This window comes from Salmo trutta, chromosome 40, assembly GCF_901001165.1.
Source record: "Salmo trutta chromosome 40, fSalTru1.1, whole genome shotgun sequence".
In the NCBI taxonomy this organism is placed as follows: Eukaryota; Metazoa; Chordata; class Actinopteri; order Salmoniformes; family Salmonidae; genus Salmo; species Salmo trutta.
Genome location: NC_042996.1, coordinates 21,421,190 through 21,448,096, shown reverse-complemented (window position 1 = coordinate 21,448,096; position 26,907 = coordinate 21,421,190). Strand labels below are relative to the sequence as shown.

Here is a 26,907-nt window from a genome sequence, read left to right as displayed (position 1 = left end):
CAAAACGATTGCCTACAGTTAACGTGTAGGGCACTGCAAGGTTGGGTGACCAGGGCCATCTGGGACTGCCTCCTGGAGGATTTCAGGTGTCTGAAGGCTACCTGTGTCCTGCATAACTTCATGAGGATGGGCACGAGGACCAGGAGGGGATCTGCAGCTCGCCGCCGTGTGCCAGAGGAGAAGTTTCAAGGATGGGGTCTAACAACGCAGCAAGAGAGGCAATCAGTGTGCGGGAGATCTTCACCTACTTATTTGAAGAGGATGCTGTTCCCTGGCAACACCATAGACTACACTATGCACAACAAAGGCTCTTTTAACCTCTTTGGGCTAGGGGGCAGTATTTTGACGTCCGGATGAAAAGCATGCCCAGAGTAAACTGCCTGCTACTCCGACCCAGAAGCTAGGATGTGCATAGTATTAGTATACTTGGATAGAAAACACTCTGAAGTTTCTAAAACTGTTTGAATGATGTCTGTGAGTATAACAGAACTCATATGGCAGGCGAAAACCTGAGACAAATCCAACCAGTAAGTGGGAAATCTGAGGTTTGTAGTTTTTCAAGTGATTGCCTATCCAATATTTTTTTTTCACATTTCACATTTTAGTCATTTTGCAGAAGCTCTTATCCAGAGCTGAATGCATACATTTCATACATTTTTTTTTTTCCTGTGCTGGCCCCCCATGGGAATTGAACCCACAACCCTGGTGTTGCAAACACCATGCTCTACCAACTGAGCTACAGGGAAGGCCTGTAGCTCAGTTGGTAGAGCACGTATTACAATATACAGTGTAAATGGGGTCATATTGCACTTCCTAAGGCTTCCACTAGATGTCAACAGTCTTTAGAACGTTGTATCTTGCTTCTACTGTGAATGGGAAGAGAATAAGAGCTATTGGAATCAGGTGTCTGGAAAATTGCCATGAGCTCAGTCATGCGCACGGCCGTGAGAGCGAGCTGAGTTCCTTTTCATTTCTTACGACATAGGAATTGTCCGGTTGGAATATTGAAGATTTATGATAAAAAACATCCTAAATATTGGTTCTATACATCGTTTGACATGTTTCTACGAACTGTAATTTAACTCTTGACTTTTGTCTGAACTTAGTGCTCGCGCATTTTGCATTTGGACTGAACGCGCGAACAAAAGGGAGGTATTTGGACATTAATATGAACTTTATCGAACAAAACATACATGTATTGTGTAACATGAAGTCCTATGACTGCCATCTGATGAAGATCAAAGGTTAGTGATAAATAACTAATGAAACATGTTCAATTAGAGGCTAAATTGATTTTATTGGTGTATTATATTAAGTTAAAATAAAAGTGTTCATTCAGTATTGTTGTCATTATTACAAATAAATATCGGCCGATTAAAATCGGTATTGGCTTTTTTTGGTCCTCCAATAATCAATATCTGCGTTGAAAAATCATAATCGGTCGACCTCTACTAGAGACACTTATGTAATTGTGATGAACTGAGAGAATATATGGGTAGCACTGTGATTTATTAGTCATATGCTGCCTTCCCTGCTCCTATATTCTTACCTCTTTCCCTTTCTGTCTTTTACACCTCTCTTGCCACCTCTTTTTTCCTCTGTTTTTATAATGCCCCCAAAAAATGTGCATTGAAGTACAGATTGAACTTCTATTTATAATATTACAATTATAATATGTATAATGCATGTATTTATAACACTTGGATAATGAACTTCTTTCAATAAAGCGTTTCACATTCTCTACTGGTTGAAATTAAGTCTCTCATTTGATGAAATACTACACATATCCTGTGTTTATCAGATCAATGCATTATATAGACGTCGTTCATGACAACTTACATCAGCCTCGTAAACTGTGGAAAACTTTAAAGGACATTGGCTTGAAAACTCCCCATAAGGTAAAATCCTGTAGTTTTGGCCTGGATATTGATGATGTTTTATGTTATGACAAGGCAAAGGTTGCAAATTATTTACCACTATAACCTCATCTCTAGTTAAGTTACCTAACTGCTCTGGACACTGGCTAGTCTTTCATTAACAACTTTTACCATAGCAAAAGTATCACAAATGATTTGTTTGAGCTGTGCATGGTAACAGACGGCAACGTTAACAATCTACTTGTCACGGTTGTCGTATGAAAGAGACCAAGGCGCAGCGTGCTTATCGTTCCACATCTTTATTTCTATGTGAAACTATGCAAGACAGACAAACTATAAACAAAACAACAAACCGTGACGAAGAGGTGCTACATGCATAAAATCAAAATTTCCCACAAACACTAGTGGGAAAAACAACTACTTAAATATGATCCCCAATTAGAGACGACGATGAGCAGCTGCCTCTAATTGGGAATCATACGAAAACCACAACCTAGAAAAAAATAACCTTGAACACAACATAGAAAATGTAAACTAGACAAAAAAAACATAGAAAAAAGAAACTACAACCAAACAGAAATAAATAAACTAGACAAAGCCCACAGGACATACCTGACTGGGAACACGCACTTCAGGGAGAGTGCGGGGAGCAGGCGCAGGACGTACTGGCAGTGGAGGTGCACTGGCGACACAGTGCGTTGAGCTGGTGCAGGATATCCTGGACCGAGGAGACGCACCGAAGACCAGGAGCGCTGAGCCGGCACAACCCGTCCTGGCTACATGCTCACTTTAGCCCGGCAAATGCGGGGCGCAGGCACAGTGCCCACCGGGCTATGAATGCGCACTGGAGATACAGTGCGTATCACCGCATAACACGGTGCCTAACTGGTCACATTAGGAGAGACCAAGGTGCAGCGTGCGTATCGTTCTACATCTTTATTTATATGTGAAACTATGCAAGACAGACAATAAACTATATCCAAAAACAACAAACTGTGACGAAGAGGTGCTACATGCATAAACTCGAAATAATCTCCCACAAACACTAGTGGGAAAAACAACAACTTAAATATGATCCCCAATTAAAGACAATGATGACCAGCTGCCTCTAATTGGGAATCATATGAAAACCCCAACCTAGAAAAAAGAACCTAGAACACAACATAGAACATTTTAACTCGACAAAAACCCCAACATAGAAAAAAGAAACTAGAACCAAACATAGAAATAAATAAACTAGACAAAACCCCCCAGTCACGCCCTGACCTACTCTACCATAGAAAAATACGAGCTCTCTATGGTCAGGACGTGACACTACTATGCTTAATGAGCACAAACAAAGCAACTGGGCTGGATAACCTTCCTGCGAGATTCATAAGGATAGTGCTTGTGTCACTGCTAAAATGATGACACATATTGTAGACCTTTCTATTAGTAGTGGTACATTTCCCAAGGATCTCAAAACAGCCCAGGTGGTTCCACTCCACAAGAAGAGCATTAAAACAAATGTAGGAAGGTACGGGCCTGTGTCAATCAACAGCACCTTATCCACAGTTGTTGAGAGATTTGTTTTTAATCAACTTGAGGGATACCTTCTTGAGCACAAACTTCTTTATGAACTACAATCTAGTTTTAGAACAGCTCATTCCACTGTTACTTGCCTTATCCACCTTTTTGAGCACATTAAGCAGGAAAGTGAGAAGGGGAACTATACAGGTATGGTCATATTGGACTTGCAGAAAGCTTTTGACACTGTAGACCATGATATTCTCCTGATGAAACTGAAATGCATGGGTCTAAATTATGTAGCAGTGAATTGGTTTAGGTCTTGGAACAAAACATAGATTGCTTAGGGCTGACAAGATAACAGTAAACTGTGCAGGCAAGGAGATTGAATCTAAAACAAGTGTAACTTATCTTGGTGTGTCCCTAGATCAATCCCTTTCTGGAGACCTGATTGCTGCTAAAATTATTTTTTAAATGGCAAACAAATTGACATTTTTATATCGTTACACTAGATATATTAACATTAAAGTTAAGAAACTGCTTGTCTCAACCTTGATTCAGTGTCATTTTGATGATGCCTGCTCTGCTTGGTATAGTGGGCTATCAAAAAAGCTGAAAAAGAGAACGCAGGTCATGCAAAATAATGTTATCAGGTGTATGCTGAATGTCCCCCCTAGGACCCACATAGGAGTTCTGGGAGGTGGGCTTGTTACCTTTGGAGTCCAGAGTGGAGCAACTTAAACTTAATCATATGTTTGACATCTTAAATGCCAGTGCCACAGGTTACATGAAAAACCACATTGATATGGTCTATAACTAACACAGCACGTATTTCCTTGCCAGGCATTTTTCTGTGGAATAGCCTTCCCTTGGAGATCAAGCAAATAAAAGTAAAAATAGCTTTAAAAAGCAGGCAAAGTTTTTCATTTGGCAAGGTTGTCTAAGTAAGGGAAACCACTCCATTGCCCCTTGTGCCCCTTCTGCCTGTCAGGTGTATTTATTTGAAGGATCGGTATGATGTGCAATTAATAGATTGTTTAAATGTGAAATTAATATGGTTGATTTAAGGTTAGGGAGAAGTGCAGTGAATAGTGCCACTTTTTAGGATGTCAATATAAATGAATGAATTTTATGGTTGTTTGCAATTTTGGCTTGTCTTTTAACCATGTGTTATTGTTTTTACCAGCGAGGACCAGTTTGGAAATAAGCATTTTAATTCATACTTTCAAGTGATATCCTCTGGGTCCACATTGTGCATTTTGTTGTATATGTATGTTGCCCAAAATAAATTCAATTCAAGGACATTAGATATTGAGATGAACTGGTTTTAGAGTATTTACATGATGCATAGGAAGTGTAGAGTACTGTTTTTTAGGTTCTATTTCTCTATATATGAATTACAAACCAGCCTTTAACTTCTTAAATCCTGTTTCTAGTCTATTAGTTACAATGTGTAACCATTGATGTCCCAGGACCAAGCTTGGTAAACACTGTTGAAGTGTATAATTGTAATACATACAGTTGAAGTCGGAAGTTACCATACACCTTGGACAAATACATTTAAACTCAGTTTTTCACAATTCCTGACATTTAATCCTAATACAAATTCCCTGTCTTAGGTCAGTTAGGATCACCATTTTATTTCAGAATGTGAAATGTCAGAATAATAGTAGAGAGAATTATTTCTTTCAGCTTTTATTTATTTCATCACATTCCCAGTGGGTCAGAAGTTTACATACACTCAATTAGTATTTGGTAGCATTGCTTTTCAATTGTTTCACTTGGTCAAACGTTTCGGGTAGCCTTCCACAAGCTTCCCACAATAAATTGGGTGAATTTTGGCCCATTCCTCCTGACAGAGCAGGTGGTTTGTAGGTTTGTCAGGTTTGTAGGCCTCCTTGCTCGCACACGCTTTTTCAGTTCTGCCCTCAAATTTTCTATGGGATTGAGGTCAGGGCTTTGTGATGGCCACTCCAATAGCTTGACTGTGTTGTCCTTAAGCCATTTTGCCACAACTTTGGAAGAATGCTTGGGGTCATTGTCCATTTGGAAGACCCATTTGCGACCAAGCTTTAACTTCCTGACTGATGTCTTGAGATGTTGCTTCAATATATCCACATAATTTTCCCTCCTCATGATGTCATATAGTTTGTGAAGTGCACCAGTCCCTCCTGCAGAAAAGCACACCCACAACATGATGCTGCCAGCCCCGTGCTTCACGGTTGGGATGGGTTCTTCGGCTTGCAAGCCTCAACCTTTTTCCTCCAAACATAATGATGGTCAATATGGCCAAACAGTTCTATTTGTGGTTCATCACACCAGAGGACATTTCTCCAAAAAGTCCAATCTTTGTCCCCATGTGCAGTTGCAAACCGTAATCTGGCTTTTTTATGGCGGTTTTGGAGCAATGGCTTCTTTCTTGCTGAGCAGCCTTTCAGGTTATGTCGATATAGGACTCGTTTTACTGTGGATATAGATACGTTTGTACCTGTTTCCTCCAGCATCTTCACAAGGTCCTTTGCTGTTGTTCTGGGATTGATTTGCACTTTTCGCAACAGAAGGCGTCTCCTTCCTGAGCAGAATGATGGCTGCGCGGTCCCATGGTGTTTATACTTGCGTACTATTTTTGTACAGATGAACGTGGTACCTTCAGGCGTTTGGAAATTGCTCCCAAGGATGAACCAGACTTGTGGAGGTCTACAAATATTTTTCTGAGGTCTTGGCTGATTTATTTAGATTTTCCCATGATGTCAAGCAAAGAGGCACTGAGTTTGAAGGTAGGCCTTGAAATACATCCACAGGTACATCTCCAATTGACTTAAATTATGTCAATTAGCCTATCAGAAGCTTCTAAAGCCATGACATCATTTTTTGGAATGTTCCAAGCTGTTTAAAGGCACAGTCAACTTAGTGTATGTAAACGTCTGACCCACTGGAATTGTGATACAGTGAATTATAAGTGAAATAATCTGTCTGTAAACAATTATTGGAAAAATGACTTGTGTCATGCACAAAGTAGATGTCCTAACCGACTTGACAAAACTATAGTTTGATAACAACACATTTGTGGAGTGGTTGAAAAACAAGTTTTAATGACTCCAACATAAGTCTTCCGACTTCAGTTGTACATGCAGACACAGCATCATTCAAAGACTGGAATTTGATACTCCTGGTATTGGATATGACTGAAAAATTATCTCAAAGACATTCATACCTGAACTGCACTTTTACTTGCCAAGGTAGAGTACATGATCAGGGAATATATTAAATGTACAGGATACAATGTGGGGATCTCATGCATGGTAATAACTACATGTACATACAACTTGCATCCTTGACACAAAGTTATATTATATTCTACTCAATCCATAGCCTTCATTAATGTAATTCAGACTGTTTTGAAGTTGATACAATCGGCTATGAGATCTGAGAGCTGAGGTGTCGCTACATTAACTAACATATTCCTGTCAACTGTAAATGTTTTGCATGATTTGTTATGACGTTATAATCACGTACATTTGCTTCGATCCTAGTATTTTTGTCACCCTCAACTTTGTGATCAGTGCCGCACGGACTTTGTACTTTCCTGTACGAGTAAACTTGTCTACTCGCACCAGAATTATGTAACTACACAGAGCGGTTTTCTATGTCAGCATGTCTCTGACTTGTCATTGTTGAATAACTCCGTGTAAGTAAATGTGGACACGAAGTTTGAAGCGAATGGGACTCGTAGCCAACTTGTTCTGTCGCCAACCAGTTTTCACGGGTTAAAGCCAGGACAAATGGAATGTTAATCCCACCATCTTTACCAGTGTTCGGTTGTTTCTGTCTTGTCTTTTTCTACAGGTGTTTGTCCACCATGGTTGGGACTTTCCCGCTTCTGTCAGTGCAGCCAACACGGGGGCTCGTGGATGAGAAGATCCAGGTAGTTGTGAGGAATTTACCTCCAGCTCTCTCAGTGACGCTACATTCCCTTCATTGCTCTGAGGATAAGGACCTTTGGGAGGCGTTCGGCCATTACACCAGCGACGGCCAAGGCACGGTGACAGGTAGTTAGTTCACTGACATCATTATTTGACATTGTTTTTTTCCCCAGTTGTTTTGAAAGCACCATTCAGTATGTTTTAGAATAAAAAAAATAATGTTCTTTACTAACTTGCCTAGTTAAATAAATTATTGTTTACAATGACGTCCTACACCGGCAAAACCCTGACGGCACTGGGCCAATTGTGCACTGCCCTATGGGATTCCAATCACAGCTGGTTGTGATGTAGCCTGGAATTGAACCAGAGTGTCTGTAGTGATGCCTCTAGCACTGAGATGCAGTGCCTTAGACTGCTGTGCCACTCGGGAGCCCCAGTCAACAGACAACTGACAACTCTGAAAAAACAAGCTCTGATTACAAAAAATAAGTGTTCTTTCAGTATTGTTGTAATTGTCATTATTACAAGTATATAAAATCGGCAGATTAATCGGTATCAGTGTTAAAAAAATGATAATCGGTCAACATCTACAACTGACATCTGAAAAAACGAGCTCAGAGTAGAAAAAATGTGTTTTGAATGGTCATCCATCTCTGAAGTCCAAGTCAAGAACTCGAGCCTCTTTCTCTTTTTTGTTGTTTATGTAGTTGCTAAGGATGCCAGTCTTGGAGGTACATATGAAGGAGCAGAGCCCATGGGTCTACTGTGGAGCATGCAGCCTGTTCCAGGCAGTCGGACAGGCCTCAGGTAACACACCAATGCAATTCAATATTTGGGGTCAATTTTACATAGGAAAAACAGATCATTTAGGATGACCAGGCCCGGCTGGACAAGTCAAATAAACTCTCTCTGTCTCTCAGGTTGAGAAAGATGGATGTCCTCACTCCTATGGTGGTACACATCTCTGTGTACAGTGGGCACATGACTGAGGGCTTCAGCAAGCACTCTCCCCTAGCGACCGTTGTCACAGAACGATGGTACATGGCACCGGGTGTGTGCAGAATTGACATCAAGGAACATGGAGTCCGAGGGACCCTCTTTTTACCCCCAGGTCCTGGACCCTTCCCTGGGGTGTTGGATATGTGGGGAGGGGGTGGGGGGCTGGTGGAGTACCGCTCCTGCCTCCTGGCGTCACACGGTTTTGTTTCCATGGCGCTAGAGTACCTTTCCCATGACAAGAACAGAACCTCAGACATCGAATCAAAAACTTACTTTGAGGTGATTCTCATACTGTGTGTGAGCCTATAAGCTTGTGCATGTCTTAATGTTCAGAAATGGCCCTGAGAGGGCAGAGTCCTGCTGTAACCATTTACCCAGACTCACTGTTATATTATATCACTTCACATTATATTACATCACATTGCATCTGCTACATTGGCTCCTACATTGTATCCTTATCACTTGAACTTGAGTTCTATCTCTCTTGTTATGTAGAAAGCGTTCAGGATTGTGCAGGAGCACCCCCTGGTGATGAAGGACAGAGTTGCTCTGTTTGGTCTCTCCTTAGGCACGTCAGTCTCCCTCAACTTGGCAGCCTACTCCAAAGTCATCAGCGTGAGTCTCCCTCCCACTCTCCTCTTTTTCCTCCAGATTGGAGCATTGTATTTATAGAGTGAATTCAGATTCAGAAAGCTATTGTCCCAACACTGACCATGTGTATAAGCGTATGAGTTTGTTTAGTGTGTAACAATAAATACTGTTTATTCCAGCCTAGATGCTGTGTGTGTATCAGTGGGGGTCACGTCTACCCAGCCAAGTCCATCTCCGATGTGATTATGAAGATGAGCGAGTGATTGGGATGTGTATGAAAAATAAACCCAAATCTGTTCAAAGTGAAGGTGTAAGGTACTGTGATTATGAAGCTTGTGACATACAGCCCAAATAAAGAAATATAGACTAAAAACATAATTATTTATTGCCAGGGATGGGTATAAGAACCAATTTGCTGAAGAGGGCTGTCTGGTCTGGAGAGACATCATTCTGCCTATCCCAACCGACCTTGGAGAGAAAGTGGATGTAAGTCAACACACACACAAACACACACACAGTGGGTTTGTTTACTCATTGCCCTGTCTTTTGAAAGATGGGGAAGATAAAGTGTCCATTGATGTTGGTCGTCGGGGAGGATGATCAGAACATGGCGACAGTCGAGTCTGCCAAGGACGTGAGTACACACACACACACAAACACAAGCTTCCTATGAAATCCATCATTTTCAATGACGCTGAATGTGACCTCTGACCTGCAGATGACCCAGATGATGTGTGCAGCGGGTAACGAGCACCTACTGACCATTCTGCAATACCCTGATGCTGGACACCTCATTGAGCCGCCCTACACACCCCACTTCAGAGCCAGCAACTTCATAGTGCCTCAAGCACAACATAAAGGCACTGTACACACAACTCACACCTATAGTATACACACCTGAACTAAGATATATGTATAACCAATTCTTTACTCCCAATGTAACTAATGATTGTGTGTGTGTGTTGGAGTGATCGTGTTGTGGGGAGGGTACCCCAAGCCGCATGCCGATGCTCAGGAAGACTGTTGGGAAAAGAGCCTTAGCTTCCTACGGCAACACCTGTACCCCAGCCCTGACTCTGTCCCTAAGGCCACGCTGTGATGTCACACCCGAGGAGCATCAAGGACCTAGTATGATTGACTAAGCTATAACTGTTCAAATACATTAACACTTAAAATATGATCAAGTCTAAGTCTTTGGGGGGGATGGGAGGGTTCTACTAAGCTAACATGGAATTGTTTTGGTCATACCATAGGTAATTTAACTATTTGATTTAGAATTGTAGGACTCCTTTAAGCCAGGTGTATGTTACACGATTTTGGCCCCGATTTAGCTGTCCCAGACAAGTTTTTGAAATTGTCGTTGCCTACTCGAGGCGTTTGGCCGTCACAACGCTCATTTAATGTGAGCGGGTCAGATACGCAATCTGAGGGCAATCAATGTTTGATTTTATCGGCACAATCTGCAGTGCTCTTGCACTTCTCGCCAGAGAAGAAGCCAGTGAGATGATGATATTTCTCATAACCCAGAATGTGAGCTACTACTACTACTACTGCTACTACTACTACTACTGCTACTACTACTACTACTACTACGAGTTTTTACTTGCCTTTAACCAAAGTGTCAAATCGTTGCAACTCTGAAGTTCACAAGCAATGTTATTCAATTCAAAATGTTTGCTAGATATTTCAAGTCAGTATGGCAAGCGTGAGTGTCTGACTGAAAACGTTTGAGACTGCTTTGAGCCACAGCTCGTTGTAGCTATGTTAACAATCTAATCACATCATTATTTTCGCGAGACAGCGTGGTATTGAGAATCCTAACGACCAAGTGAAGAATCTTGTAGTGTGTGACCCCTGTCTTTGCCATGTCGTTTAGTGTGCGCACCACTACATTGTCAAGACAAAAAAACGTCAGAAAAGATGGTTGTTTAATGTGGGAGGCTCAGCGATGTTAGGATTTGGAAAGTTGTGTAGTGTACATCTGGTTTTAGGTATTATTTAAAAAATGTATTACTTAAAATATTGAATTTGGCCTTTACTACTATAACCCATAGAAACGCATTGAATAACACATTCATAAATGGCAAAAAAGACAGTCCAAAAATGTATCATAAGGAATACGATTTTTTTGTGAGAAGACCAATTTTCGAGATGTCTCGGCCTGACAAACGCCTCAGATGTGGAATGTTTGTCACGTCCTGAACAGTAGAGGGAGTATTTGTTATTGTAGTTTGGTCAGGACGTGGCAGAGGGTATTTGTTTTATGTGGTCCGGGGGTTGTGTGTATTGTAGAGGGATGTTTTATTCATGTGTTCCAGGGTTTTGGGTGTATGTTCTAGTTATTGGTATTCTAGGGTTTTCTGGTTTGTGTATTTCTTTGTTGTCTGTGTGGCTCTTGATCAGGAACAGCTGTACTTCGTTGTTCCTGATTGAGAGTCATATATAAGGAGCTTGTTTTCACCTGGGGTTTTGTGGGTAGTTGTATTTCGCACTGCTGTGAGTATTAGCCTGTGAAACTGTCGTTCTTTGTTTTCCTGTGTTCACATTTAGTTAATAAAATATAATGATGAACATGCAACCCGCTGCGCCTTGGTCCTCTCTACCCAACGACACCCGTGACAATGTCGACATAGGCGGGTGCGGTGGATTGAGACACATCCCATGAAAAAAAACATAATTATCTTAAACTGACAGGATTTTGGTGGGGATTATTATTATGTTACTTAGATTGACGCACGGGTGCATCAATATACTCTTATGGATTAATATGTGTGAAAAGACAGAGTCATCAGACCAGTGGACACAGCTGTACAACATAAATTGAGGGCTGATGAGGAGTGTCCACAGTAGTGGGTCGGAGTCTCTCATTCACTGAACTGCATGAGTTTCAACCTGCCAATAGTGTTAACACCTGTGCCTGAAACCTAACTGCCATAGTACACAGATGACTGATTCTATTTTTTTATTCATTAGGAAATGTGTTATCTATGATGTTTATAATAAATCAGAAGAAGAATATGGACAATATCTGTTATTGAGCACTATTTGGTCATTCTTTTGCAGTTCTTCAATATATCACACGAGGATGATGTGTAGTGGTGGACAACGGATGAGTCCTGGGCCTGTATTCCTACATCTGAGTAGGACTGTTGATCTTGGACAAGGACGTCCCTGTCCATGTTATCTTATTCATTATGATCAGAAAGCCAGAACTGATTCCTTTTTGCAATATGGAGGGAGAAGGAGGGATGGAAGGAGAGAGAGATGGAGGGATGGAAGGAGAGAGGGATAGTGTGGAGGGAGAAGGAGGGATGGAAGGAGAGAGGGATAGTGTGGAGGGAGAAGGAGGGATGGAAGGAGAGGGAGATAGTGTGGAGGGATGGAAGGAGGGATGGAAGGAGAGAGGGATAGTGTGGAGGGAGAAGGAGGGATGGAAGGAGAGAGGGATAGTGTGGAGGGATGGAAGGAGAGAGGGATAGTGTGGAGGGAGAAGGAGGGATGGAAGGAGAGAGGGATAGTGTGGAGGGAGAAGGAGGGATGGAAGGAGAGAGAGATGGTGTGGAGGGATGGAAGGAGAGAGGGATAGTGTGGAGGGAGAAGGAGGGATGGAAGGAGAGAGAGATGGTGTGGAGGGATGGAAGGAGAGAGGGATAGTGTGGAGGGAGAAGGAGGGATGGAAGGAGAGAGAGATGGTGTGGAGGGATGGAAGGAGAGGGAGATAGTATGGAGGGATGGAAGGAGAGAGGGATAGTGTGGAGGGATGGAAGGAGAGAGGGATAGTGTGGAGGGAGAAGGAGGGATGGAAGGAGAGAGAGATGGTGTGGAGGGATGGAAGGAGAGAGGGATAGTGTGGAGGGAGAAGGAGGGATGGAAGGAGAGAGACAGTGTGGAGGGATGGAAGGAGAGAGGGATAGTGTGGAGGGAGAAGGAGGGATGGAAGGAGAGAGACAGTGTGGAGGGAGAAGGAGGGATGGAAGGAGAGAGGCATGGAAGGAGAGAGGGATAGTGTGGAGGGAGAAGGAGGGATGGAAGGAGAGAGACAGTGTGGAGGGATGGAAGGAGAGAGGGATAGTGTGGAGGGAGAAGGAGGGATGGAAGGAGAGAGACAGTGTGGAGGGAGAAGGAGGGATGGAAGGAGAGAGGCATGGAAGGAGAGAGGGATAGTGTGGAGGGAGAAGGAGGGATGGAAGGAGAGAGAGATGGTGTGGAGGGATGGAAGGAGAGAGGGATAGTGTGGAGGGAGAAGGAGGGATGGAAGGAGAGAGAGATGGTGTGGAGGGATGGAAGGAGAGAGGGATAGTGTGGAGGGAGAAGGAGGGATGGAAGGAGAGAGACAGTGTGGAGGGAGAAGGAGGGATGGAAGGAGAGAGGCATGGTGTGGAGGGATGGAAGGAGAGAGGGATAGTGTGGAGGGAGAAGGAGGGATGGAAGGAGAGAGGGATAGTGTGGAGGGTCTGTTTATCATCTGGATTGATTACAGACACCTGTGTGTCTTTTGACACTATATAAACGAGTCATCTCGCATTGTTTGTGATCATACCCTGATGAAGACAGCTTGGCTGTCGAAACGTTGGACATTACATTTTTGCATCTGAGCTCCTAGAGTGTGCGGCTCTCCCTTACTTTCAAGAGATGGAAGGTTGAAATGAGTCAGTTCGGTCTTGAGTATTCTGTGGGGAGTGTTGAGGAAGGAGACTGGCACTGTCACGTCCTGGCCAGTATATAAGGTTAATTGTTTTGTAGTTTGGTCAGGGCGTGGCAGAGGGTATTTGTTTTATGTGGTTCAGGGTGGTGTGTTTGTTTAAAGGGTGTTTGATGTAGTATTTCCGGGGTTTTGGTTTATAGTCTATGTTTAGGTATTTCTATGTGTAGTCTGGTGAGTGTGTTTCTATGTTGTGTTGATTGGGGTTGGGACTCTCAGTTGAAGGCAGGTGTTGTCTATCTGCCTTTGATTGAGAGTCCCATATATTGGGGTGTGTTTGTGTTTGTGATTCGTGGGTGATTGTTCTGTGTTGAGCCTTAGGCTTTGCCAGACTGTTTGTTGTTCGTTTGTTAGTTCTCGTGTTTTGTTATTTTTTATTTCATTTTGAAAATAAATAATCACCAAGATGAGCATACACATACCTGCTGCGTTTTGGTCCTCCTTCACCGACGACAACCGTGACAGGCACCTCTTTTCCATTCCATTCTAAATCCATTTAGATAAAAGCCATGCATCGACGTTTGATATTATTGTAATCATATGACATATATGAAATGTACAGTGTATACTAAATGAAATATCACTATTTCAAGTCAAATCAAATGTTATGTCATATGCGCCGAATACAACAGGTGCAGATCTTACAGTGAAATGCTTACTTACAAGCCCTTAACACTTTTTTTTCTTAAAACTGCATTGTTGGTTAAGTAAAAAATAGATAGGTAAAAAATAATTAAAGAGCAGCAGTAAAATAACAGTAGTGAGGGTATATACAGGGGGTACCGGTACAGAGTCAATGTGTGGGGGCACAGGTTAGTTGAGGTAATTGAGGTAATATGAACATGTAGGTACAGGTAAAGTGACTATGCATAGATAATAAATAAACAGAGAGTAGCAGCAGCGTAAAAGAGGGGGCTGGGGACAATGCAAATAGTCTGGGTAGTCATTTGATTAGCTGTCCTGGAGTGGCTTGGGGGTAGAAACTGTTAAGAAGCATTTTGGACCAAGACTTGGCACTCTGGTACCGCTTGCCGTGCGGTAGCAGAAAGAACAGTCTATGACTAGGGTGGCTGGAGTCTTTGACAAGTGCTAGGGCCTTCCTCTAACATGGCCTGGTATAGAGGTCCTGGATGGAAGAAAGCTTGGCCCCAGTGATGTACTGGGCCGTATGCACAACCCTCTGTAGTGACTTGCGGTTGGAGGCCGAGAAGTTGCCACACCAGGCAGTGATGCAACCAGTCAGGATGCTCTTGATGGTGCAGATGTAGAACTTTTTGAGGATCTGAGGACCCATGCCAAATCTTTTCAGTCTCCTGAGGGGGAATAGGCTTTGTCGTGCCCTCTTCACGACTGTCTTGGAGTGTTTGGACCATGTTAGTTTGTTGGTGATGTAGACACCAAGGAACTTGAAGCTCTCAACCTGCTCCACTGCAGCCCCGTCGATGAGAATGGGGGCGTGCTCGGTCCTCCATTTCCTGTAGTCCACAATCATCTTCTTTGACTTGATCACGTTGAGGGAGAGGTTGTTATCCTGGCACCACACAGCCAGGTCTCTGACCTCCTCCCTGTAGGCTGTCTCATCTTTGTTGGTGATCAGGCCTACCACTGTTGTGTCGTCGGCAAACTTAATGATGATGTTGGAGTCGTGCCTGGCCATGAAGTCATGAGTGAACAGGGAGTACATGAGGGGACTGGGCATGCACCCCTGAGGGGCCCCTATGTTGAGGATCAGTGTGGCAGATGTGTTGTTACCTACCCTTACCACCTGGGGACGGCCCGTCAGGAAGTCCAGGATCCAGTTGCAGAGGGAGGTGTTTAGCCCCAGGGTCCTTATCTTAGTGATGAGCTTTGAGGGCACTATGGTTTTGAATGCTAAGCTGTAGTCAATGAATAGCATTCTCACATAGGTGTTCCTTTTGTCAAGGTGGGAAAGGGCAGTGTGGAGTGCAATAGAGATTGTATCATCTGTGGATCTGTTGGGGTGGTATACAAATTGGAGTGGGTCTAGGGTTTCTGGGATAATGGTGTTGATGTGAGCTATGACCAGCCTTTCAAAGCACTTCATGGCTACAGATGTGAGTGCTACGGGTCGGTAGTCATTTAGGCAGGTTACACTAGTGTTCTTGGGCACAGGGACTATGGTGGTCTGCTTGAAACATGTTGGTATTACAGATTCAGTCAGGGACAGGTTGAAAATGTCAGTGAAGACAAAACAGTTCTGTAGCTAAGCATCTGCGTCGTCTGACCACTGCTTTATTGACCGAGCCACTGGTGCTTCCTGCTTTAGTTTTTGCTTGTGAGCAGGAATCAGGAGGATAGAATTATGGTCAGATTTGCCAAATGGAGGCCGCATTTCTGTGTGTAGAATAAAGATAGTCTACAGTTTTTTTTCCTCTGGTTGCACATTTAATATGCTGGTAGAAATGAGATAAAACGGAATTAAGTTTCCCTGCATTAAAAGTCCCCGGCGACTAGGAGCACCGCCACTGGGTGAGCGTTTTCCTTTTTGCTTATGGCCGTATACAGCTCATTGAGTGCGGTCTTAGTGCCAGCATCGGTTTGTGGTGGTAAATAGACAGCTACCTACGAATAATATAGATGATAAACTCTCTTGGTAAATAGTGTGGTCTACAGCTTATCATGAGATGCTCTACCTCAGGTGAGCAAAACCTCGGGACTTCCTTACTATTAGATATCGTGCACCAGCTGTTGTTAACAAATATACACAGACCGCCAACCCTTGTCTTACCAGAGGTTGCTGTTCTATGTTGCCGATGCAGCGTAAACCCCGTCAGCTGTATGCTATTCATGTCGTCGTTCAGCCACTACTCGGTGGAAACATAAGATATTACAGTTTTTAATGTCCGGTTGTTAGGATATTCGTGATCGTAGTTAATCTATTTTGTTATCCTATGATTGTAAGTTGTCCACTATATCTCTGTCTCTTTCTCATGTGAATCACAGGGATTTGGGCTGACTTGACAGAGAAAAAAATCTTTGTCCAGTACGAAGTGAGTAATCTTTGTCCTGATATCTAGAAGCTCTTTTCGGTCATAAGAGACAGTGGCAGAAACATTATGTACAAAATAAGTTACAAATAACGCGAAAAAACACACAATAGCACAATTGGTTAGGAGACCATAAAAAGACAGCCATCTCCTCCGGCGCCATTATACATGCCATTATATTTGCCATCTCAATGTGACCTATTTCACCTGTACATATTATGTCTGAGATTGTAGGACATTATGCTGTAAAGATATGGAATATATAACGCGATCTGACATGGGACTATATGTTTTCATATGTCACAAGAGCTCCACGCCTAAACCTAGGCTTATACCAGTTATTCTAAACATGTACATACAGAGAGTTTCCTTCAATAACGGATGTTTATATTAGACTTAGTTTACATATCAAGTACATATTCAACAGAGAGGGAGAGACAGAGAGAGAGATTGTGTGTATGCTTGTGTGACATTAAGAGCAGGTACAATCCATACACAGCCATGTTACAGTACCAGGCTGACTATGTATTGATATCACATACAGTGGACTCTGCACCTTTATCTCTTAGACCTTATTCTCCCCTACCAACCCACACACTCACTCTGTTCTACCACAGTTGGCCACCTTGTCATCTCCAGGTCCAAGCTCCATAGCTTTGGCGACAGGGCCTTTTGCAGGGAACTCCTTCTCTCCATCCATCCATGACTCTGAGTCCATTACTATCCCCCGCTATCCTCAAACACGCAAGCTCTCTTGTCCATCAACTTGCCTTGTGCATCAGGAGCTGGACGTCTACTATATGGGAAGTTATGGCTGGGACACTGCTAATTATAACGTTATGGCTGGTAATGTTATCTCCCAACAATTTTGCACCAAACCTAAATGTTTTAATGGTGTTTATTATGTTACTTCGTGCAATGCAATGTTTTTCACATTGTTAACCCTGAATGATGGTAAAACCGAATTCCTGATCAGTGGTTGTGCTGTTACACACCACAGATATGTTATACAGAATTTGTAGTAGTTGGTACTGACTTGTTTGGCCTCCAGGACAGGATAGTGCTGCTGGTCAACTGGTAGGTCCTCAGGAGATTCCCCCTTTCAATGTACTACACTTGTCACGGATCCCTCTGGAAATGTCATTGCGCACCCCTACCCCTATTCCCACTGATTGTATTTGTATATATGTGCCCTTTGTTCACCATAGTGCTGTTACAATGTCCGTCGGTGCGTGTCAGTACCTGTGCTGTGTGTTTTAGCTTTCGTGCCAAGATTGCCAGATGATTACTAGTCTCGTCCCGTGGGTTAATCATTGTGCGTGGGTGTTATTTATTCGAGGTACTCCTCGTTCTTTTGCTTGGGTTTCAACCCTGTGTTTTTTTTACGTGTTTGTTTGGTCTTCGTCCCTGTGACCTTACACGGCGCGCCATAATTTGGAGTATAATTTAAAAAACTATTGCGCATTCCTGCGTCTGTCTCCCGAATCATTGTTACCAATGTGACAACACTGAACAAAAATATTAACCCAACATGCAACAACTTCAAAGATTTTACTAAGTTACAGTTAATATAAGGAAATCAGTCAATTGAAATAAAATGAATTGGGCCCTAATCTATGGATTTCACAAGACTGGGAATACAGATATGCATCTGTTTGTCACAGATACCTTAAAAAAAAGGTAGGGGCATGGATCAGAAAACCAGTCTGGATCACCATTTTCCTCATGCAGCGCAACATCTACTTTGCAGAGAGTTGGTCAGGCTGTTAATTGTGGCCTGTGGAATGTTGTCCCACTCCTCTTCAATTGTTTTGCGAAGTTACTGGATATTGGCAGGAACTAGAACACACTGTCGTACACGTCAATTCAGAGCATCCCAAACATGTTCAATGGGTGACATGTCTGGTGAGTATGTAAGCCATGGAAGAACGGTGACATTTTCAGCTTCCAGGAATTGTGTACAGATCCTTGCGACATGGGGCCGTGCATTATCATGCTGAAACATGAGGTGATGGCGGCGGATGAATGGCACGACAAAGGCCTCAGGATCTTGTCACGGTATGCAATTGTGCATGTTGTCCGTAGCTTATGCCTTCCCATACCATAACCCCATCGCCACCATGAGGCAATCTGTTCACAACGTTGACATCAGCAAACCGCTAACCCACACGACGCCATACACACTATCTGCCATCTGCCCAATGCAGTTGAAACCGGGATTCACCCGTGAAGAGCACACTTCTCCTGTGTGGCCATCGAAGGTGAGCATTTGCCCACTGAAGTCGGTGACGATGCCAAACTGCAGTCAGGTCAAGACCCTGGTGAGGACGACGAGCTCGCAGATGAGCTTCCCTGAGACTGTTTCTGACAGTTTATGCAGAAACTATTCGGTTGTGCAAATCCACAATTTCATCAGCTGTCCGAGTGGCTGGTCTCAGATGATCCCGCAGGTTAAAAAGCTGGATGTGAATTCTGTAAAACGATGTTGGAGGCGGCTTATTGTAGAGAAATGAACATTAAATTCTCTTGCAACAGATCTGGTGGACATTCCTGCAGTCAGCATGCCAATTGCACGCTCCATCAAAACTTGAGACATCTGTGGCATTTTTTGGGGACCTTTTACAGTCCCCAGCACTAGGTACACCTGAGTAAGGATCATGCTGTTTAATCAGCTTCTTGATATGCCACGCCTATCAGTTGGATGGATTATCTTGGCAAAGGAGAAACGCTCACTGACAGGGATGTAAAGAAATTTGTGCACAACATTTGAGAGAAATAAGCTTTTGTGGATATGGAACATTTCTGGGTTCTTTAATTTCAGCTCATGACACATGGGACCAACACTTTAAATGTTGAGTTTATATTTTTGTTCAGTATGATATGACCCCACTATGGAAACTCTCACGGACACCATATTGTTCTCCCGTTTTGCTATACGACCCCCAAAAGTGTCACGGGACTCATCTGAAGGTAAAACATACAAACGAATGGAAGTATGGAGGTAGTTTTCTGACAACAAAAATAAGGGGTTAAATATGTCCAAAAATCATACTTTCTGATCTCCTAGATATAGGACAGACACTTTCAAAACCTTATGATACATTTTTTACTGTCTTTTTTGCCATTTATGAATATGTTATTCAATGCGTTTCTATGGGGTATAGTAGTAAAGACCAAATTCAATATTTTATCAAATAATTTTAAGGGATACCTAAAGGGGTCCTAAAATTCCAAATCAAATAGCTAAATGATTCATGGTACGACCATGATAATACAATTCAAAATGTGAGCTTAGTACCTGCTAACGGCTTACGGTGCATGTACACTAGATAGCGGTAAATTGCCGCGTGCCGCTTAGGCCACCCATTGTGACTCGCTGTGGGCGTGCTGGCAGCATATGGCAGCATATAGGAGCACGTTCAATTGTGGATCAAGAATTCAGCATAGCAAGTTTGTATGAAGGTCTGGTTATTAAATGGGTACCTAGTTCAATAGTAATATCCTCTAAAACGCTCGTGACAAACACACTTTGCTGCCCTGTTTCCAACTGGCCACATGGCTGGAAGACCCTATTCAGGTAAGTAAATACATTTGGAAATGTAAAAAAAATAAAAAATATGTACTATTAGCGAACTATAGTGAGCGAAAAAAGTATTTGATCCCCTGCTGATTTTGTACGTTTGCCCACTGACAAAGAAATGATCAGTCTATAATTTTAATGGTAGGTTTTTTTGAACAGTGAGAGACAGAATAACAACAACAAAAATACAGAAAAACGCATGTCAAAAACGTTATAAAATAATTTGCATTTTAATGAGGGAAATAAGTATTTGACCCCTCTGCAAAACATGGCTTAATACTTGGTGGCAAAACCCTTGTTGGCAATCACAGAGGTCAGATGTTTCTTGTAGTTGGCCACCAGGTTTGCACACATCTCAGGAGGGATTTTGTCCCACTCCTCTTTGCAGATCTTCTCCAAGTCATTAAGGTTTCAAGGCTGATGTTTGGCAACTCGAACCTTCAGCTCCCTCCACAGATTTTCTATGGGATTAAGGTCTGGAGACTGGCTAGGCCACTCCAGGACCTTAATGTGCTTCTTCTTGAGCCACTCCTTTGTTGCCTTGGCCGTGTGTTTTGGGTCATTGTCATGCTGGAATACCCATCCACGACCCATTTTCAATGCCCTGGCTGAGGGAAGGAGGTTCTCACCCAAGATTTGACGGTACATGGTCCCGTCCATCGTGCCTTTGATGCGGTGAAGTTGTCCTGTCCCCTTAGCAGAAAAACACCCCCAAAGCATAATGTTTCCACCTCCATGTTTTACGGTGGGGATGGTGTTTTTGGGGTCATAGGCAGCATTCCTCCTCCAAACACAGCGAGTTGAGTTGATGCCAAAGAGCTCCATTTTGATCTCATCTGACCACAACACTTTCACCCAGTTGTCCTCTGAATCATTCAGGTATTCATTAGCAAACTTCAGACGGGCATGTATATGTGCTTTCTTGAGCAGGGGGACCTTGTGGGCGCTGCAGGATTTCAGTCCTTCATGGCGTAGTGTGTTACCAATTATTTTCTTGGTGACTATGGTCCCAGCTGCCTTGAGATCATTGACAAGATCCTCCCGTGTAGTTCTGGGCTGATTCCTCACCGTTCTCATTATCATTGTAACTCCATGAGGTGAGATCTTGCATGGAGCCACAGGCCGAGGGAGACAGTTCTCTTGTGTTTCTTCCATTTGCGAATAATCGCACCAACTGTTGTCACCTTCTCATCAAGCTGCTTGGCGATGGTCTTGTAGCCCATTCCAGCCTTGTGTAGGTCTACAATCTTGTCCCTGACATCCTTGGAGAGCTCTTTGGTCTTGGCCATGGTGGAGAGTTTGGAATCTGATTGATTGCTTCTGTGGACAGGTGTCTTTTATACAGGTAACAAACTGAGATTAGGAGCACTCCCTTTAAGAGTGTGCTCCTAATTTCAGTTCGTTACCTGTATAAAAGACACCTGGGAGCCAGAAATCTTTCTGATTGAGAGGGGGTCAAATACTTATTTCCCTCATTAAAATGCAAATCAATTTATAACATTTTTGACAAGCGTTTTTCTCGATATTTTTATTGTTATTCTGTCTCTCACTGTTCAAAAAAACCTACCATTAAAATTATAGACTGATCCTTTCTTTGTCAGTGGGCAAACATACAAAATCAGCAGGGGATCAAATACTTTTCCTCCTCACTGTAGCTACAGTGCAGGCTAACTCAAATGAGCTGCTAAATCTAGCCAGCTTCACATGCTGTATAGATAGCTAGCTAAGTTAATTAAATATCACCAGCTACCTAACTTCATATTAGCTAGCTATCTTGATGTATTTATCACTGTAAAAAACTAACTCCAAATGCATTTGCAGGTAGCTAGCTAACAGCCATGGAGGAGCGGGAAAGGATAGCAGCCCCAACTGTCAAAGTGAAAGAGTAGGCTATTCTGGATAGGGCAGGTAATTTTGTGTAGTTCCTGTCCCTAGAAGTAAGGACAGAGATAATAGTAACATAATATTCAGTGCGGTGTAATTTGACTATAATAAAGTCTGTTTCTTTTGAGGATTTCTGTCCTCAGATAAAGAGAGCTATGAAAGCCTGTCTTCACATGAAGAGGTCCCAATGAAGAGCAGTGGTTCTCAGTCCTGGTCCTGGGAACTCAAAGGGGTGCACATTTTTGTTTTTGCCTTAGCACTGCACAGCTGATTCAAATGAGCAACTCATCATCAAGCTTAAAGTGGCATTTATGTATTAATTTGTGATGCTATCCTTGATATGATCATGTTATTGTCACATGCTAACCATGCACAAAAGTGTGCCCATGCATCTATCAATCCAATGTTATAATGATTTCTTATCAGGGATATTTGACTTCAGTAATCCACAATGACCTGGTGATGTAAAAGTCTAATAATTACATTGTCTTCCATATTCCTACAGACACCTTGTAACTGGAGATTCCTTCAAAACGATTGCCTACAGTTAACGTGTAGGGCACTGCAAGGTTGGGTGACCAGGGCCATCTGGGACTGCCTCCTGGAGGATTTCAGGTGTCTGAAGGCTACCTGTGTCCTGCATAACTTCATGAGGATGGACACGAGGACCAGGAGGGGATCTGAAACTCGCCGCCGTGTGCTGCTCTGCAAGATGTTTCAAGGATGGGGTCCAACAACGCAGCAAGATAGGCAATCAGTGTGTGGGAGATCTTCACCTCCTTCTTTGAAGAGGATGCTGTTCCCTGGCAACACCATAGACTACACTATGCACAACAAAGGCTCTTTTAAGAGCCATTCACATTGTGATAAGATTATTCTTCCATTTACTTAGCTATGTCAACTGCAGTTATTCAATTCCCAGTTTCTCTCCTTTTGATTTCTACTTCTCAGGTGAGGATGCTGTTTAGGTAAGGGTGTGATGTCTGTACAAAAACAGGCTATTTTAAATCACCCATATTGAAAAAATGTAGAACAATTAGACACCCAATAACCCACACACTCATGTATCAATCTGATTGATGGATTGTGTTGTGCAGTAAGCAGGCTTAGGTGTATAACTGTGGCTCCTTCCACCTTCAAAGAATAGGCAAGAGGGCCAATCATGGAGAATAGTAAGATACTTCATTATGTCTATAACTACTCTATATTGTTTGTCCTCGTGTGTCCGTTCATGTTTTTCAGCATAAAGTACTCTGCAGCCACTTAGTGTGGTGTGGACACCAGGAGAGGCCACACAGAAATTCCTGTTGAACACGGTCACTTTAACGACCTTATTTTTCAATAACAGTCTCTCTCCTTCACTTCATCCCTCTCTCCTCTTCTCCCTAAATCCTCTAGGTTATATCAGCTGTGTCAGTGAACCCCTCCCACATCTGAACTGGCTACATAAAGGGCACAGCATGATCAGAGGTGAGAGGTCACTTGGTCATGTCAACAGGAAGTTTATTAAAAAGATGCTTTACATTGAAATACAGATAGAGATGCAGTAGTCCCAGAGTTAATGATCCAAGGTCAGTTTTGCATTTCACCTCTTGATTATTATGATGACTAACAATGTTAGAATAAAAAATAAGAACACAAGGCTTAAACATGCTCTCTCTCGCTCTCCATCTGTCTCTCGTCTGCAGATATGTTTTGATGTGAGAGAGGATGCCAACCCCCAGTCCCATCATCGCCACCTCACCCGCTTAAAGATAACCTTCAGGTGACTAGAGACTAGAGGTCGACCGATTAATCAGAATTGCCGATTAATTAGGGCCGATTTCAAGTTTTCATAACAATCGGTAATCGGAATTTCTGGACGCCAATTGTGGACGATTTAAAACAAATATATTGCCTTTATTTAACTAGGCAAGTCAGTTAAGAACACATTCTTATTTTCAATGGCGGCCTAGGAACGGTGGGTTAACTGCCTTGTTCAGGGGCAGAACGACAGATTTACCTTGTCAGCTCGGGGATTCGATCTTGCAACCTTCCGGTTACTAGTCCAACGCTCTAACCACCTGCCTTACATTGCACTCCACGAGGAGCCTGCGTGGCAGGCTGACTACCTGTTATGCGAGTGCAGCAAGAAGCCAAGGTAAGTTGCTAGCTAGCATTAAAGTTATCTTATAAAAAAACAATCAACCTTAACATAATCACTAGTTACCTACACATGGTTGATGATATTACTAGTTTATCTAGCGTGTCCTGCATTGCATATAATCGATGCGGTGCCTGTTAATTTCTCATCGAATCACAGCCTACTTCTCCAAACGGGTGATGCTTTATCAAGCGCATTCACGAAAAAAGCACTGACGTTGCACCAATGTGTACCTAACCATAAACATCAATGCCTTTCTTTAAAATCAATACACAAGTATATATTTTTAAACCAGCATATTTAGTTAATATTGACTGCTAACATTACTTTCTTTTAACTAGGGAAATTGTGACACTTCTCTTGCGTTCCGTGCAAGCAGTCAGGGTATATGCAGCAGTTTGGGCCGCCTGGCTCGTTGCGAACTGTGTGAAGACCATTTATTCCTAACAAAGACCGTAATTATTTTGCCAGAATTGTACATAATTATAACATAACATTGAAGGTTGTACAATGTAACAGCAATATTTAGACTTAGGGATGCCACCCGTTAGATAAAATACGGAACGGTTCCGTATTTCACTGAAAGAACAAACGTTTTGTTTTCGAAATGATAGTTTTCAGATTTTACCATATTGATGACCTAAGGCTCGTATTTCTGTGTGTTATTATGTTATAATTAAGTCTATGATTTGATATTTGATAGAGCAGTCTGACTGAGCGGTGGTAGGCAGCAGCAAGCTCGTAAGCAATCATTCAAACAGCACTTTCGTGCGTTTTCCAGCAGCTCTTCGTTGTGCTTCAAGCATTGAGCTGTTTATGACTTCAAGCCTATCAACTCCCGAGATTAGGCTGGTGTAACCGATGTGAAATGGCTAGCTAATTAGCGGGGTGCGTGCTAACAGCGTTTCAATCAGTGACGGCACTCGCTCTGAGACCTTGAAGTAGTTGTTCCCCTTGCTCTGCAAGGGCCGCAGCATTTGTGGAGCAATGGATAACGATGCTTCGAGGGTGGCTGTTTGCGATGTGTTCCTGGTTCGAGCCCAGGTAGGGGCGAGCAGAGGGACGGAAGCTATACTGTTACACTGGCAATACTAAAGTGCCTATAAGAACATCTAATAGTCAAAGGTATATGAAATACAAATGGTATAGAGATAAATAGTGCTATAATTCCTATAATAACTACAATCTAAAACGTTTTACCTGGGAATATTAATGACTCATGTTAAAAGGAACCACCAGCTTTCATATGTTCTCATGTTCTGAGCAAGGAACTTAAACGTTAGCTTTTTTTACATGGCACATATTGACCTTTTACTTTCTTCCCCAACATTTTGTTTTTGCATTATTTAAACCAAATTGAACATATTTCATTATTTATTTGAGGCTAAATAGATTTTATTGGTGTATTATATTAAGTTCAAATAAAAGTGTTCATTCAGAATTGTTTTAATTGTCATTATTACAAATAAATAAAGAAATTAAAAAAAAAATAATAAAAAAAAAATCGGCCGATTAATCGATATCGGCTTTTTTGGTCCTCCAATAATCAATATCGGCGTTGAAAAATCATAATCGGTCGACCTCTACTAGAGACACTTATGTAATTGTGATGAACTGAGAGAATATATGGGTAGCACTGTGATTTATTAGTCATATGCTGCCTTCCCTGCTCCTATATTCTTACCTCTTTCCCTTTCTGTCTTTTACACGTCTCTCGCCACCTCTTTCTTCCTCTGTTTTTATAATGACCCCAAAAAATGTGCATTGAAGTACAGATTGAACTTCTATTTATAATATTACAATTATAATTTGTATAATGCATGTATTTATAACACTTGGATAATGAACTTCTTTCAATAAAGCATTTCACATTCTCTACTGGTTGAAATTAAGTCTCTCATTTGATGAAATACTACACCTATCCTGTGTTTATCAGATCAATGCATTATATAGACATTATATAGACGTCGTTAATGACAACTTTCATCAGCCTTGTAAACTGAGGAAAACTTTGAAGGACATTGGCTTGAAAACTCCCCATAAGGTAAAATCCTGTAGTTTTGGCCTGGATATTGATGATGTTTTATGTTATGACAAGGCAAAGGTTGCAAATTATTTACCACTATAACCTCATCTCTAGTTAATAAGTTACCTAACTGCTCTGGACACTATGACCAGTCTTTCATTAACAACTTTTAACATAGCAAAAGAATCACAAATTATTTGTTTGAGCTGTGCATGGTAACAGAGGACAACGTTAACAATCTACTTGTCACGTCCTGGCCAGTATAAGGGTTAATTAGTATTGTAGTTTGGTCAGGACGTGGCAGAGGGTATTCGTTTTATGTGGTTCGGGGTGGTGTGTTTTGTTGAAGGGGCATTTGGTTTAAGTATTCCGGGGTTTTTGGGCACTGTTTGGTTTTCAGGTATTCTATGTTTAGTCTAGTATGTCTGTTTCTATGTTTGGTTAATTGGGGTTGGGACTCTCAGTTGAAGGCAGGTGTTGTCTATCTGCCTTTGATTGAGAGTCCCATATATTAGGGTGTGTTTGTTATTTGTGGGTGATTGTTCTGTGTTTAGCCTTATGCTTTGCCAGACTGTTTGTTGTTGTTATTCGTTCATTTCGTTAGTTCTCGTGTTTTGTTATTTTGGTATTCATTTTTGAAAATAAATAAACATCAAGATGAGCATACA

General features: G+C 42.2%; 2 protein-coding genes and 1 long non-coding RNA gene across 5 annotated transcripts in view; 2 read left to right on the top strand and 1 right to left on the bottom strand.

Annotated features, from left to right (window-relative positions):
• Positions 1-6,667: 6,667 nt before the first annotated feature.
• LOC115180076 (acyl-coenzyme A thioesterase 5-like) lies at positions 6,668-10,013 on the top strand. 2 transcript variants are annotated; one of them, XM_029741975.1, is made up of 10 exons: positions 6,668-7,006; positions 7,230-7,432; positions 8,014-8,113; positions 8,227-8,584; positions 8,801-8,920; positions 9,076-9,155; positions 9,289-9,382; positions 9,450-9,530; positions 9,615-9,756; positions 9,865-10,013. In XM_029741975.1, exons 1-10 carry the CDS (start codon positions 6,861-6,863, stop codon positions 9,993-9,995), a joined length of 1,455 nt encoding a protein of 484 aa, XP_029597835.1. In that variant the 5' UTR covers positions 6,668-6,860; the 3' UTR covers positions 9,996-10,013. The 2 variants fall into 2 exon arrangements, with proteins under 2 accessions (XP_029597835.1, XP_029597834.1); XM_029741974.1 differs by having other exon boundaries at positions 9,081-9,211; positions 9,615-9,887.
• Positions 9,945-26,907, top strand: part of LOC115180077 (acyl-coenzyme A thioesterase 5-like) — a 34,955-nt gene continuing 17,992 nt past the window's right edge. The window contains exons 1-2 of one of the 2 annotated variants that reach the window (XM_029741980.1): positions 23,207-23,540; positions 23,759-23,835. The gene's annotated coding sequence lies outside the window, so the exon portion shown is untranslated. Of the gene's footprint in view, positions 10,025-23,206; positions 23,541-23,758; positions 23,836-26,907 lie in introns of those variants that run through there. The other variant, XM_029741979.1, reaches the window with a different exon arrangement.
• Positions 10,263-26,907, bottom strand: part of LOC115180081 (uncharacterized) — a 33,251-nt gene continuing 16,606 nt past the window's right edge. The window contains exon 3 of the long non-coding RNA XR_003873031.1: positions 10,263-10,458. This is a non-coding gene — a long non-coding RNA (uncharacterized LOC115180081). The remainder of the gene's footprint in view (positions 10,459-26,907) is intronic.

Excerpts from the sequence above, each read along its gene's own strand:
- LOC115180076 (XM_029741975.1), top strand. The coding sequence starts at position 6,861 with ATGTTTTGCATGATTTGTTATGACGTTATAATCACGTACATTTGCTTC. Across the intron at positions 8,114-8,226 it reads GGCAGTCGGACAGGCCTCAG|GTTGAGAAAGATGGATGTCC; the intron begins GTAACACACCAA and ends TCTGTCTCTCAG. Across the intron at positions 9,156-9,288 it reads GTGATTATGAAGATGAGCGA|GGATGGGTATAAGAACCAAT; the intron begins GTGATTGGGATG and ends ATTTATTGCCAG.